This window comes from Scyliorhinus torazame, chromosome 7 (genome assembly GCF_047496885.1).
Source record: "Scyliorhinus torazame isolate Kashiwa2021f chromosome 7, sScyTor2.1, whole genome shotgun sequence".
NCBI lineage: Eukaryota > Metazoa > Chordata > Chondrichthyes > Carcharhiniformes > Scyliorhinidae > Scyliorhinus > Scyliorhinus torazame.
The window spans coordinates 220,004,487-220,019,352 of record NC_092713.1 but is presented as its reverse complement, the minus strand read 5'-3'; the positions used below and the strand labels follow the sequence as shown (position 1 = coordinate 220,019,352).

The 14,866-nt window shown below is 42.6% G+C and overlaps 1 protein-coding gene and 1 long non-coding RNA gene across 3 annotated transcripts in view; one reads left to right on the top strand and one right to left on the bottom strand.

Moving 5' to 3' along the window:
• Positions 1–3,578: 3,578 nt before the first annotated feature.
• On the bottom strand, positions 3,579–14,228 carry LOC140426849 (uncharacterized). The gene is made up of 4 exons (XR_011948311.1): positions 14,114–14,228; positions 10,634–10,748; positions 9,936–9,969; positions 3,579–3,678 (listed from the first exon to the last, which is right to left on the bottom strand). It is a non-coding gene; the product is annotated as an uncharacterized lncRNA (long non-coding RNA).
• Positions 12,532–14,866, top strand: part of cpeb4b (cytoplasmic polyadenylation element binding protein 4b) — a 146,131-nt gene continuing 143,796 nt past the window's right edge. For both annotated transcript variants that reach the window (XM_072512079.1, XM_072512078.1), the window contains exon 1: positions 12,532–13,842. In XM_072512079.1, coding sequence (XP_072368180.1) covers positions 12,706–13,842 — 1,137 coding nt within the window. In that variant the 5' untranslated portion in view covers positions 12,532–12,705. The remainder of the gene's footprint in view (positions 13,843–14,866) is intronic.

Below are 14,866 nucleotides of genomic sequence, written 5' to 3'. Positions count from 1 at the left end.
TTTTCTGGTATGATCGAACACAGTTTGCCTGTTAATTCATGTTTACCTCATGTTAATTCCAGATATTACAGTGTAAGGTAGATAGTATTGACTAATTGCTTTGTTGACTCTTGTCTAGTAAAATTTATTTGGCTTGTTAAAAGCAATGGAATATTTTTCTCTTAGTAAATACCTGGGAATTCAATTATTGTCTATCTTACAACAGACGTTACTGGTACCTAACCAGAACATAACAGTATACACTGCAATCCAGTGGTGGAAGGAGTGAATGTTTAAAGAGGTGGATATTGTGCCAATCAAGCTGGTGGCTTTGTCCAGGATGGTGTTTAGCTTCTTGAATGTTGTTGGAGTTGCACACTGTTACAACACCCTGGGCTAGTGTGCAGTCAATTCCAGCCCCACGGGCCCTGGAATCCCAACATAAGTGAATTAGCCAATAATTTGTATGTTTTCCTGAGATCTTTGACCCTCAACTGCTCAAATGACTTACAGGCACAATATCTGTAAGTAAAACATTTAAGAACTGTTTATTTATAACATGAGAAGAGATAAACATGTAATGGTAATAATAGAATAACGGTCTGCAAATCTAATGGTTCCCCAAACCGTGTCCCACCCTCCACCCAGACACACACAAGACAGATACATGGAGAGGGTAGGGAAATGATTGAAAGTAACAGGGGCTAAAATAGTGTGAGATTAATTCTTGCTGCTGAGGTTGTAGTCTTTGTAGACAGTGATCTTGAAATTATTGGTTTGGATATTTTAGGATCTACCTTCAATTAGACTTCATAAGCTGCAGGAATTCTTATGGAGAGTCACTTTCACTTGCCTGATATCCACCAGCTTGATTCTCAGTCTCACTGAGACAATATTAGATTCCTCTGCATGAGAGTTTAAAAGAGGGTTTTCCGTCCACTCTGCCTCTGGAATGATTGTCTGCTCTTTCAGCAGATCACAATTAACTGTAGTGAAGAGAAAGTAAAAGGCCCTTTCTTCTAGACCTCTAGATATCTTAGGGGAGAACTATCAGCACTCTGCCATCCCCAGCCTTCCAAACGGGGGTTAGCTTTCACAGACATGGATGGAGTCTGCCTGTAGCCTTTTGTTCAGAGATTAAACTACACCGGCCTGGCTGGGCAGAGAATCTTTGAACCACTTAAATCAGGAGTTAAACCTTCTCAGGCTTGACTGGATAGAGAGAGTGCTTCAAACCTTGCCAGCCTCAGCTGAGAGAACCTGTTCTTCTTAAGGTGCAACAATAACTGAATTAAAATGAGCCGGCGCTTCTCCTCCCCAGAAACATCTGGGGTGCTCCACTAATCACAATCAAGAATAGAATATGTCCCGAATCCCAGAAGAGCCAATTGGCTGCTGGCCAAGTCCATCAAAATTACATCACAGAACTATGCCACGGAGCACATTGTACGGAGGGGAATCCCCTTGGGCCAGTTCAAGTAGCAGCATGAGGTGGGGTTGGGGGGGGGGGGGGGTAAAAGTCTGTAGTTGAACAGCAGCCAGCAAAAAGCAGCCAACATGATAGGGACTAAAATGGACACAAAGGGGCGGCACGGTGGTGCAGAGGTTAGCATTGCTGATGACCCAGGTTTAAGCCCGGCTCCGGATCAATGTCTGTATGGAGTTTGCACATTCTTCCCGTGTCTGCATGGGTCTCACCCCCACAACCCAAAGATGTGCAGGGTAGGTTTAGTGGCCGCACTAAATTGCCTCTTAATTGGAAACAAAAATAATTGGTTCCTCTAAATTTACAAAAACAAAGGACACAAAGATCAGGCAAGGATATAAGAGAGATTCCTGACAATACATCCAGGCAAGTGGGGAGTTTCCAACACACACCTGGCTTGAACCTTGTCGATAACAAAGAAGCTTTGGGGAGCCAGGAGGTGAGTTACTCACTGCAGTATGTTCAACCTTTGGCCTGCTTTGGGATCCACTGTGCAACCTGTGATATAATGATTGATTAATAACAGAAATAATTGTGCAGTCTAGTACATCCAGATGCACAGCAATGTGCATAATGTGAAAATCAACCAATCATGATCATAATGGGATTATATGGATTGAGTTGTCATATTCTAGAAAGGTAATCATCTTTGAACCAGTTTACTGACAAAAATAACTCATGAGAATATTCTAAACATTTATCACTTCCTAGCAATCCCATTTGCAAAAACAATCATAGTTAGTTCGACCTTTTCTATAAATTTCATTGGCTACAGATCAGTGTGTACTGATTTTTTCCCCCCCATTTTTGATATTCAATGTTTTGGACTTGCAGCTAAATATAATCCAGGGATTCAGCAGACTTCAGTTTATATTGTGAAAGCTTTTTGAACAAAGAACAAAGAAAAATTACAGCACAGGAACAGGCCCTTCGGCCCTCCAAGCCTGCGCCGATCCAGATCCTCTATCTAAAACTGTTGCCTATTTTCTAAGGATCTGTATCCCTCTGCTCCCTGCCCATTCATGTATCTATCTAGATACATCTTTGGTACATGGCAACCAGAGGCTTTGAGCAGCGTTATGATTAATGGGAATAATATGATTGAACAAAATCGTTTGATTTGGCCCATGCTAAATATTGTTCAGTGACCTTGATATCCAAGTGAGCATAACAAGAGATTATACACAGTGACAAAAAAACATTGTGACGTAGTTTTAGTTGATACTTCTGGGCAAAAAGATATAAGATCGTAAATTAATTGAGAATAAGTTTGGGGAGTTAAGGAGTTAATATTCTCCATTTATTAGAAAATGAATAAAGAATTGTGGTACAGCAAATGTATATGTTTTAAACTTTTTGTCCATGCAGCTAAACTCATCTGTATAAATCAACTTCCTTGAGCATGGCTGTGAGGCACACAGCTGCAAGCGTACACTGTCAACGCAGTATTCTTTATTTATACCTGAAATGGTATTGTGTGCAATTTATTTTCAGTAGTCTATTCCAAGGTGTGTTGGATCAGATATAAAATTGGTTCATCAATGCAACCTTTAGGGAAGAGCTGGAGTAGATGAGATGCAGTAAGAAGTCACAAGAGTGAAGAGTGCAATCCATTGAGAGGCTGAGTCCAAAGTCAACCTGAGATCTGTGAGTTGGTGGATGTAAATGTCATCACTTCCTTTGGGGATCTTGTATCGGATTGGCCTATGCTAACTACATAACAAATAATAATGCATGGTTCTTTGAAACCAGCCACATTGGTATTTAGACCAATCAGCTTGCTCTGCTAACAATTTTCCAAAAAATATACAATACAGACACCTGAACTGATCTGCAACCTTGCTACATTGAGAGCGTGCAGCATAAATGGGGAAGCTTTACACAGTCTATCTAAATTTAATATTGCTGTGTCCAGATTGACAGTATAACTTTGGTAAATCAGTTTCATTGATCCACATTACTTTATTTACATATCACTGTTCTGTTTTCCCCACATAATATTACAAGAACCTAATCTTACAAAATGCACAATTAATTTCTATTGCTATCTTCCAAATAATTCACTATGAGTCATTACACAACCAGTATATTTTAAAATAATTATATTTTAATTGGCATATACATAGCTCCCTTGGATTTGTCATTTCAGATCAACGTAGTCCAGCGATGGGACACTCAGGCTGGTCAGTGACCCTCCTTCATCTCCTTGGGCTCTAAGATTGAAATTGGGCAAGTTCACCAACCATGACCTCATGATTAAGATTAAATACATCTCATACATGCCAATTATTTCACAATGAGTTATAGAAATGCTATATAATTTCTGTTTAATAAAACTATCAAATTCAAATGGTTAAAAACAAAAGAATATTTACACTTAGGACACAGAACGCTCTCTCAGTCACTGGTTGGTGCAATCAGCATTCACCTCACTTTACTTGCCCTTGTTTTATGTGCGTATCACTTCAATCACACCAGTAGGGGAAAAAAACATGTGGATGAAAATGAGCGGAATGTGACAACCCAGGTCCTGGGCAATGGCCAACAAAATGTCTTGTGGGCAACACTCAGAACGCAAGTAGGTTGCATGTGGCCCCTGGGCCGCAGGTTGCCCACCACTGGCCTAGTCCTTTATTTCATGGGTCTCCCCTTACTTTGCGAAGACAGCCTCCTCGGATTCACAAAGAATCTTCCTGCTTGATACCCAAATGAAATTCCACGGGCTGGGAACTCGTTCAAAATTATCCTTAGTCATGTTTATTTAGGAGTAGATTGAAAATTGCATTATAGCTGTTTGACTCTGGGTTTTCTGCTATTTTAAAATCAGCATTTTGAATGACATGAGCATCAATTTGAGATTATTCAGTAAAACCAGAAATAGATGAGGTCACTGTGTTTCCAAAAACGAATAATTTGGAAAGCTGTCAGATTGGCATTGTTTTAGTAGCACTAATGCAATGCCAGGAATACCAGTTTTCAATTTTGGGGAAAGACAAAAATATTTCTGTATAATGTAGTACACCTTCCCCAGTGAGAGAGGTCTATGTAATTCATTCAAAAACACATAGAGAAACTGAAGACTATCCTTGTGAAATACATTTTTCCTTTCTTGGTGAGACTGCCTAGGCAACTCATGAACAACAAGGTCACGAGTGAATTACATTCATAAATATTCAGCAGCAGAGCTGGCTTTATGGAAATTAGATAGACGTGGAACAAACATACATATTTAATTGGTGAAATTATATTGAGTATTTCCTTTACTCTGACTTAGACTCTTCTTGTTTGTAAAAAAATATATAGCTTTAGTCAGGGACTATATTAAGGTTCGTAAAGTGTTACAAACTTTTGCATGATGCTGTCATATTATTGCAATTGTAGAAATGTGAAAAATGTTTCCATAGATGCTGGCCCATACTAGTGAAGCAGAGGAACAGCTACTCAATAATGAAGCATTTGGCAATGTTGTCCCTTCATTCCAATTGCTTTCAACAGGCAGTTTTCTTCCGTATTTTGATATTTCCTGTCCTGTAGCTTTTGGCCAACATCATCATCACAGTACAAAGCATACACACATCTACAAACCTTGCTAGACTCACTAAATTGAGATAAAAATCACTGTGAAATTCTTGAACTCTCACTGCTACTCAAAAGACAGCATTGCCTTGTCCTCATATGTAAGATAAATATTCTAGGGTGGGTTTTTAGGCCATTTAATTCAAGAGTGATTTTTTAAAAAGCCTGAATCTGGCACATTTGTATTTTTTTTAAAAATCAGCATTCAAGCACACTCTTCGTTGTAAGTTGGTGTCTCGATGGGCAGAATATTCCAAGGCCTTGAGGTTGGGTGAAGAGGGACCAGGGAAATTGCACGAAAACGCATCAGATCAGTTTCTCAATGTACTCCCTCCTCTTTGCACTTTCCCCAGAGGTGGACAGACCACAGAAGCGATGATAATCCTCCCAACAGCAGCGGGAATGTAATCAAGCTAATTAGGCAGCCACTTAATGGCAATTATTGCAGCAGCCCAGCAATTTTGTTGGTGCTCCCGGGCTCCCCCACCCACCAACCCCAGCTCTGTCCACACCCTGAGGAAGTAGTTGTGCAGCAGGTTAAGGCTGCATTGCAGATTGAAATATTTTCAGCTGAAATTGGCCTCCTAACGCACAGCCTTGCCATTGAGGCTGAAATTCCCTCAAAGGATAACTCTGATTGTCATGGCCTCGAGGTCTCAAATGCTCCTCTGACAATGCTCCTCTGACAGTGATGGCAACACAAATGCTCCTGCCGTTCCTGTTGCTTGGACCATAGTCACATTCCCTTTGATGACAGAGTCAGGGCTGCTGATCTCGCTTGCAATGGGCCATGCTGTCTGAAGCTTCCACCTCCAGAACCTACCCATCAGCCCTAATGTACAGTAAATATGGAGATGACATATTAATTTGCTGTCTCCTATAAAATTCAGCTAGAAGGCGTACAAGTCTCCTCAAGAAAGTTAATGATCGAGGAATGACCCTGCAGTTGGATTCCTGCCCTTTTTGGCAAAATTCAGCCCAATATCTCTGATTATGTACTTGAATAGGGGGATTCACTTGTCTGTTATGCTTAGAAAGAGCAAAATTTCTTCATCACATTTAATATAAAAGTTTGATATTTCTTTCCTTTCACCAATTTTGCTTCCCTCCCTTTTTTGTAATGGTGTTGATTTTTGGCTTGTTATATTTCTACAGAGATTAGACACCCTCCAAGTACCTAACCTGAGTGGCAATTATTTATATGTGAGTCATATAGTGTTGGCAGATCAATAGTCTATTCATTCCCTGGGTTTCAAAGCCAAGCCCAATCCAGTCATCACACACACAATTTCACCAAACTTGGCTGGGTACTGAACAGAAGTGAGGTTCCTAACCTTGTGGTCCTGAATTTAATTATACTGTTCTTGCCACCATCCAGCTGTACTGCTCAGTTCATCACTTTAGAAATGCACTGTACTATCAGATGAACTTGTAGTTGAACTGGTATTGTACATTCCAGGACCACCGTGATGGAGTAGTAGTACTCTTTTTTTTCTCCGAGGGCAGAGCTTTGTTGTGGCATTGGGGGTTTCGCATGTCAGCTGGGGAACTGGCATGAGACCCACGGTGCCTCTATTCAGGAAGGCCCATTAAACTGCATGCCAGTCAGGCAGTGGTGAGGCCACTGGCAGGACTACTTGTGCTCAGCAGCACCACTGAGGAGGCTGTGGCTGCTTCCTGAAGGACATCACACAGTTCTAGGATAGTGGAGGACCCAGGCTACAAGTAAGTAATGGGCAGGGAGCTTGCATGATGGGGGTCATGGGTAAAGAGGGAAGGGGGGCAAAAGCATGGGCAGGGGGGAGGCTCTCTGAAGTAACCCTCCTTCCCAACCTTCCCCACGTGCAGTCCCTTGATCAGACACGGAGGTGACAAGTGGCTTGCAGCGTTTAGCCCATCATGCATGTTGCATGGTGACAGACCCACTTGTCGTTGGTTAATCCCAGCGGTAGTGGGATGTTGCCCTTAAGTGATTATTAATTATCTTCTTATGGGCCTTAATTGGAAGCAGGGCAGGAAGGTCAACAATGGGCATTCCCACATAGAACATATTTCTGGTGGAGGTGGGATGGCGATGAGGTCCCAGTACACCATCAGCTTGCCTGTAAATGCCCTTCCTGCCTCCAAGCTCACCACTAGCGAATAAAGAAGATTGCACACAAATTATAAGGTCAAGTTGTTGTGAAAATATTTGACATACTGTTTCGCCATCAGAATGTTATTGCCCAGTAGTCTTTAAATGCTAATTATGGATAAATGTTTGATTATCTTTATCGGGAGAGATAAGATGCACATCAAACATCTAACAATAGGTGAAGAGCTTGTTTGTACACCATGTACATTGAAGTCATAAATGAATTTTCTTAGTCTTTGAGTTTTGCCATGACCTTGGCCTTTGTCCCTAAGCTATCAGAAACTTGGCTTTAAATTGGGTTCAGTTTTGATCTGAGAGAAATCACAATTTAAAAACAAGCTGCTCAGCCTAACCAGTGTGTGTTGGCATTATGCTCTGCACAACCAGTAATCCGAATCATATGTGTTACTTCTATTCCTTTATTGCTTTCAGTCCCTTTATTTATCAACCTGGATAACCAACTAAAATGGTGGTAAGTTATCTATTTCAGTCTATAACTCCTTTAGTGCATTTCACAATTTTTACAATGTGTGTAATAAAACAAAAATGTCCTGCTCTTTATCCCAAACCTCTGACATTTAATCATATCTATGTCAATTCGAGTCCCAGTAATCACTGGAAATCTTGGGTGGGATTATCTGTCTGCAGACTCCAGAATCACAATTGGGCACACCGTGCCAAACGGAATGCCATGCTCCGGTCCCTCGACAGCAGCATGAACGCATTCTATGCCGCACGCCGGACCTGGCATTTTCCGTGCCTCCTGCGATGCTCCAGCTCTGCCAGGAGGGATTACCGATGGTGAGGTTCATTTGTGGTATTTCAAATTGGAAAACAGGCACCATGACTGCTGAGAGTGCGGGGGGAGGGTACAACCGTGTCTAATATCGCTTTAGTGTGCTGCCAGTTGTGCTCTGGCCGAGGGGAGTCTGTCAGGGCTAGGGGAAGTAGAGGGGGTGCGGTTAGGAGGTGAGCCATGGGGTTGGGGTGGCCGGGCACAGACCGCCATTGCCGCGGCCTGTAAGGCAGCCTTGCGGCTGCACGCGCCGTTGACTGCCCACTGGGAACTTAGCACCACGGGTCGTATGGGTGCCCCTCCAGGCCAACCCCCTAGGTACCCTCTATCCCCAGCCAACCATCAACGGGGTGGCCGTGCTCCAGCGCAACCAGTGCCATCATCTTGGCTGAGATGAGAATCGGCATGAATTGGATTTTCGCTAGCCCATTAATGGGACCTGAATCGCTCCTGGACTGACACCACTTTCGTCCATGTAGAACACTTGCGATTCAGTCCCGGCGTCTCAAATGGAGAACTCGCCCTATGTTTCTATCGAGTCTATCCCTTTCCCTGTAACAATTTCAACACCTCTATCAAATCACCCCTGAATCCCCTCTGATCTATCAAAAACAATATGAGATCTTTCCTCAAGACTTACTTCATATTTGTATTTCCTCATATCAGGCAGCATCCGATTGAATTGCCATCGTACTCTCTTTAGTTAGTCAATGCTTTTCCGATGATATGAAGCCATAAACTGAACTCGGTACTTCAGTTGTACTCTTCCTATTTTAACTAGATTTGTCACCATGCCTTGTTCATTACCTTCAGTCTAACATGCTTCTTGGTAAATAAAATCCCAGTTTTATTGCTAACTTTTTCTGATGGTTTAAACAAAATAATTACAGCTAGCATATTTCAGATTTGATACCAACCACAGTTGTTGCATTCCAGAGATGGAGCTTGTCACTTCATTGGATATACATTGTTACAAGCGATGTTTCATTTGCAAAGGTTGTGTTAAAAATCTTCTGTTCTGCAAGTCCAAGTCTGTTGCAACCTGTTTTGGTGTGAGCCTTTGGCATAGTGCTAGCATCCCTACCTGAGCCAAAAGGCGCAGAATTCAAAATCTGCTCAAGACAATGCCAGCAAATGGAGGCCAAGACTACTGCTGTATACTCTGATGTGGCGTCCAACAGGATATTTGGTCTGGTTTGCTGGGCCCATAAAATCATCCTGTTGTATGGGACTCACCACCCTTACGGCTGCGATAAAAATGGTTAAGGCCTCCCTTGAAGGAAGCATTCACATCATAGCCTACCAGACTATTAACCAACCTGTGAATCTTTTCACTGCAACCTACTGTTAGATTCCAGAAATGTTATTGTCACAAAGACCACTTTCTAATCTCAGTATTGAAGCTGTGGTGAGTCCTATTTCAGGTGTAGGTGGCATGAGGGAACAATTTTTTATAAAATGGATTTGGAATGCATTGCCTGATAGGGTAGTGGAAACATTCAGTTGTAGCTTTCAAAACGGGATGGGATAAAGATTTGAAAGTGAAATAAATTGCAGGACCATTGGAAAAGAGTTGGCAAGTGGAACAAACTTTAAAAGTGCTGGCACAGACCTGATGGAAAGAATGGCCTCACACTCCATTGTACTATTCTATGATTCTACATGCGCTCAGCTATGTAGACTGTACATTATATCTAGGTTGGGATGCTACATTTGCTTACAAAATTGATCAACATGAAAAGACTAGCTGTTCCAAAAAGCCTGCCCCAAAAGAAATGGATCGTGCTTACATTTCCAATGGAATTATTTTTTATAAAAAATGAACCTCGTATAAATGACTAATAGAAATCTGAGACAAACTTCTAATGGAAGAAACATGTGCAACAAAAAAGTATTTTGACCCTGGATCTTAAGTATCTTCTATAGGTTGATCATAGGATGGCAGTCTCCACAAACTTGGTTACCTTTGCTTAGATGATGGTTTACATGATGGGGAATCTAAAAAAGAGAATCAAAAATAAAAATATGACCGAGGCACTATTTTTGATTGCAAGCTCATTTTCTGTGTTCATTACATTGGATTTCTTCATTTTTACTTGTGTTTTAAGCATCAATTTCCATAATTCTGTTTACATTTAGGGGTATTGGTTTATTGTGACTGAATAAATTAACATTACATTTTTATTATATAAAATTCAGAGAATTGTTACTGTGGCGATGGATCAAATTTCACAATTCCTTTCATTTTTCCATGTTACCATTATCCTTAAGTATAATATACTGATTTTACTTGAACAGGTCCTATCTAAATCACTCATCTTTACTGCTTGTGAATTGAAAAGTTATTCAGATATAAATCTTGAAAGAAGAGTCTTGCATTTGCATAGCATCTTTCACATTCTGAAAATGAAATGAAAACCGCTTATTGTCACAAGTAGGCTTCAAATGAAGTTACTGTGAAAAGCCCCTAGTCGCCACATTCCGGCGCCTATTCGGGGAGGCTGGTATGGGAATTGAACCATGCTGCTGGCCTGCTTTCAAAGCCAGCGATTTAGCCCAGTTCCAAAGTGCTTTACAGCTCATTTAGAATAGTTACTGTTGTAGTAAAGCCAATTTAGCACCACCGAGTTCCACAAACTGCGTGAAGTAATAACCAAATAACCTGTTTTAATGATGCCGTCTGAGGAATAAATATTGGCTAGGATGCTGGGGAGAACTTCCAAGTACTTCTTTGTAACAGTGCCGTGGCATCATTTACATCCTTTAGTTTTCCATTTCTGTTGTGAAAACAAAGCAATAAGCAGCACTTGCAGCCTTTATTTACTTCATACTTTAGTTAGTTAAAGTGAAACAGCATAGGCAATATCTTGTGATACTGAAAGATGTCACCAGGCATCAAAGAGGTCTATGAAGGATACAGGATTACTGTGCAGAACGTTCCAAGTAAACATTTATGTTTGATGTAACATTTTACAGCTGCATGATTCCCAGATACCTACCAGGTATCTGGTCTGATGGGCAATCGCAGACTTTTGTTTTTATTCACTGGATCTTGATTCAATTTTGCTATTTTCATGACTTTTATTTGTTTTGGTTCATATGAGTTGGGCTGAGCCACCCTTACCTGATCATTTAGTGGCGACACCTTTTAAAGGATAGGAGGCTGAACAGCAACTGTTAAGCTTGGTTGTACCAAAATTAGGGCTCCATTCAGTCACATATCATTGTATTCAGAGAATTATACAGTACAGAAGGAACTCATGAAGCCCATTGTATGTTAGGAAATATTTATTAGATGCTGAAGTTAAAAGTCTTAACTTGCAACTTTGGAACCCCTATTTCCTATAAGACTATGGATAAATACTGATTGGGAATGGTAATAATGGCTGTTTCCAATTTAATCCACCGTGACCCGCATCCAAACCAAACCAAAATTGGTTTAGATTAATCAATGTAAACCAACTGCAAGATATATGTAAAGCAATTTACGTAAAGTAACTTGAGAACAAAATAATACTTCAAAGGTGGAAGGCGCATGGTGCTTAACAGTCAAAAAAGGATATTTTGTTCTAGACCTTTATTTCAATTTTTTACATTAGGAAGCTGAAAGTACTTTTTGCCACATCTACATTTTCTTCATGGCTGTGGAAAGGAAGTTTGGTCATTTTGCACACACAAAAGCAATATCATTGGATGTTTTGCAGCAGAGTGGGGCACCTTTTGCGCTGGGTTGACATTATCAGGTCTGGGTCATGTCAGTGGCAGTATTGGGGGTAAAGAAGTCCAGCAAAGACTGAACCTCTTCAGTCAATGGGCTACTGGAGGATGGGAAGAGAGAACTGTAAACTTGCATTTTATGTGCCACTTATCAGGGAACTGATATATTAAAAAATACTTTCCCACTTCTAATTTTACTGCAATATATGAGACCAAATATTTTGTAATCAGTAGTGTAGCATTCCCACACTAAGAAAGTCTGATCAACCTAATGAGCAAAACAATATTAATAATATATTATCAAACAAAAAGCTGTCAAGCTCCAGGTGCCCTTCCGGGACCGCTGGTCAGTTGGAACCCTCTCATTTAAAATCCGCGCGTGCCTCCACGTGCGGATTTCCCGTTTGTGACGTGAGATGAATATGCAAAGAAGCCTTGCCGGGCGAGAGAGGGGAGACCTTGAAACTGCCGAACCGGAAGAGAAAGCCGGCGTCTTCTTGTCAGACCGAAGGGCGAATGGGGCGGCGGTGGGGGAGGGGCCTGAAAACTGTCGAACAGGAAGAAGCTCGCGACTCTGTCATTGCGCTCAGTCTGTTGGTGCAGGCGGGCAGGCGAAGAGCGAGAGAACCGCCGGGGGTGGGTGGGAAAAGGAAGAGGAGGGGGAAAAAAAAAAGGGACAAGTTATTTTTTCCCCCTTCTGTAATTCTTTTTACGGAGGGACAGGAGGTGGATATATAAACATAATGTAATAACCCGACATGTGAGAGAGAAACCAGTCGGAGAGGACGGGGGGGTGGGTGGGGGGGAGGGAGGGGGGAAAAAGCTGTTGGTTTCGAAACCGTTAATTGGATTTCTGAGGCAAAGGAAAAGTGGTGCCGAAAGGGCAGTGACTCGACATTTAGCCCCCTTTTTTGTAATATAAATATATATATTTAAGAAGGGGGGGGGCAGGAACCAAAAGGTTTTTTTTGGGGGGTGGGAGGGGGATTTGAATCGTGCGGCCGTCACTCACGCTCGATGGGGGATTACGGGTTCGGTTTATTAGTTCAGACCAATAGTACCAACAGTAAGGTCGCTTTTCCAGTCAGATATCACCACCAACATCATCACCAACAACAACAGAACGCTGCCACCGGCTCGGCTTGGCTTTTTCCTGCTTCGGCTCCCCAGACCATGCAGGATGAGCTGCTGCTGTCAGAGAAATCCAAATCCCAGCAGCAGCAGCAGCAACAACATCAGCAGCAGCTCTCTCCCAGACTCGATCAAGCTGTTCCTGAACTAGTCCTCCTCTCCGACTCGCCCAAGCCCGAGGAGGAGAATCCGGGCGGCGGTGGCGGCAGCTGCAACAAGGAGAAGCTGAGGATGGAGTCGCCCATCCTGCCGGCTTTCGACTATCACGAACCAGCGCCTCCTCCGCCGCCGCCACCTTCCTCCTCGTCCTCTTCCTCCTCCAACAGCAACAACAACTCGTCGGGGCTCGGCGGAGCGGGCACGACCGGCACGGCGTCCCTCACCACCTCCTCCACATCTTCCTTGACCGGTTTCAGCAACTGGTCAGCAGCGATGACTCCTCCTACCGTCGCCGAGGACAATTTCTTTCACCAGGGGGTCCCCTCCGCCAACGGTGCCATGCTCTTCCAGAATTTCCCTCATCACGTCAGCCCCGGCTTCGGGGGCAGCTTCTCGCCCCAAATGGCCCTCTCCCAGCACCACCATCCCCACCACCATCACCACCCTCACCCGCCGCCGCCTCACCATCACCAGCAACAACAGAGGAGATCCCCGGCCAGCCCGCATCCCGCCCCGTTTCCGCACCGAAACGCTTTCAACCAGCTGCCCCACTTGGCCAACAGTATCAGCAAGCCGCCCTCTCCGTGGAACAGCTACCAAAGCCCGTCGCCTTCGTCCTCCTCTTCGTCCTCCTGGAGCTCCGGCGGCGGCGGGGTCGGCGTGTGGGGTGGATCCCAAGGCAGAGATCACCGCCGAGGAATGACTGGCGGGATGGCAGGCCTCAACTCCATCTCCCCGATGAAGAAGCCCTTCCCCGGCAGCCACATCCCGGCGCACAAGTACTCTAGATCCAGCTCGGCTTTCCCACCAAAGTCGTGGATGGAAGATAGTATGCTGAGGAATGAGAATATTTTACCATTTCAGGTGAGCGATTATTGCAGCCTGACGCCTGTTTGGGTTAAGCTGCAATTTTTAAAAATGATAAACGCGTCGAGATGGAGATGTCAAATGTTCTCGACAATTCGGCAACTTGTCGACAATGGCCTATACTGTACACGTAGGTTTCAAATACAAAGGACTGCCGTCATGAATGCTTCAGTATGAATTCCTAACGTCTCACTTTTTATATTATAAATTAGTAAAATGTCCTCAAAATTAATCCAGCAATCATACTTCCAATCCCCTTTATTCTTACCAGTCTTTTATCTTGCGGAACCCAAATTCTAACTTCCAATGAGACTTGGAAACTGAGATCAAACAGACACCCTGATCTTTATCAAATTCACTACTGGAAACGACCCTTTTCGGAGAGTGCAGTTCTCTTGAAATAATTTTAACTTAAATTAACACGAAAGACCAGTTCAGATTGGCTTCTTGAAACCTTTAAATTATTTTTCGGTGCGGATAAACATTAGAACTCTCTGTCAGAAAAAATCTATTTCAAGTACTCAGGATGTGGATATTAATGATGTAAGTAAGGAAAGTATTGTTTCACTGCACTTCATAACTTATTCAAAAATTAGTTACTTTTACATTTCCTGGAAGCTAATAAGCAATTTTGCTTCTTGACATTGAGAAATATAAATATTTAACACCCTTATGCAACTTTTTACAATCTTGGACTATTTAAATTTGGATAATTAAAAAAAAATATTTTGCCTATGCACTTGCAGACATGTAGATTCTAATTATTGATGATGCAGCTCAGAAGTTTATGATGGTTCTACCTGAGGTCAGTAAATTCAGCAATGTGTGTGAGAGAAGGCATGTTTGGCCTAATGCGCGCACAGTGCATGCCCCTGGACTTGAGAGCAAGCACAATGGTTCTTTGAGCTTTACAAACTAATTTCAGCAACTACTTGCAATTCTGCATAAAGTATAACCAGAATAATAGTCTTGTACCTTCCAAACTTTGGACCAGTGACTTTTCAGCTGCTGGTTGTGGAAT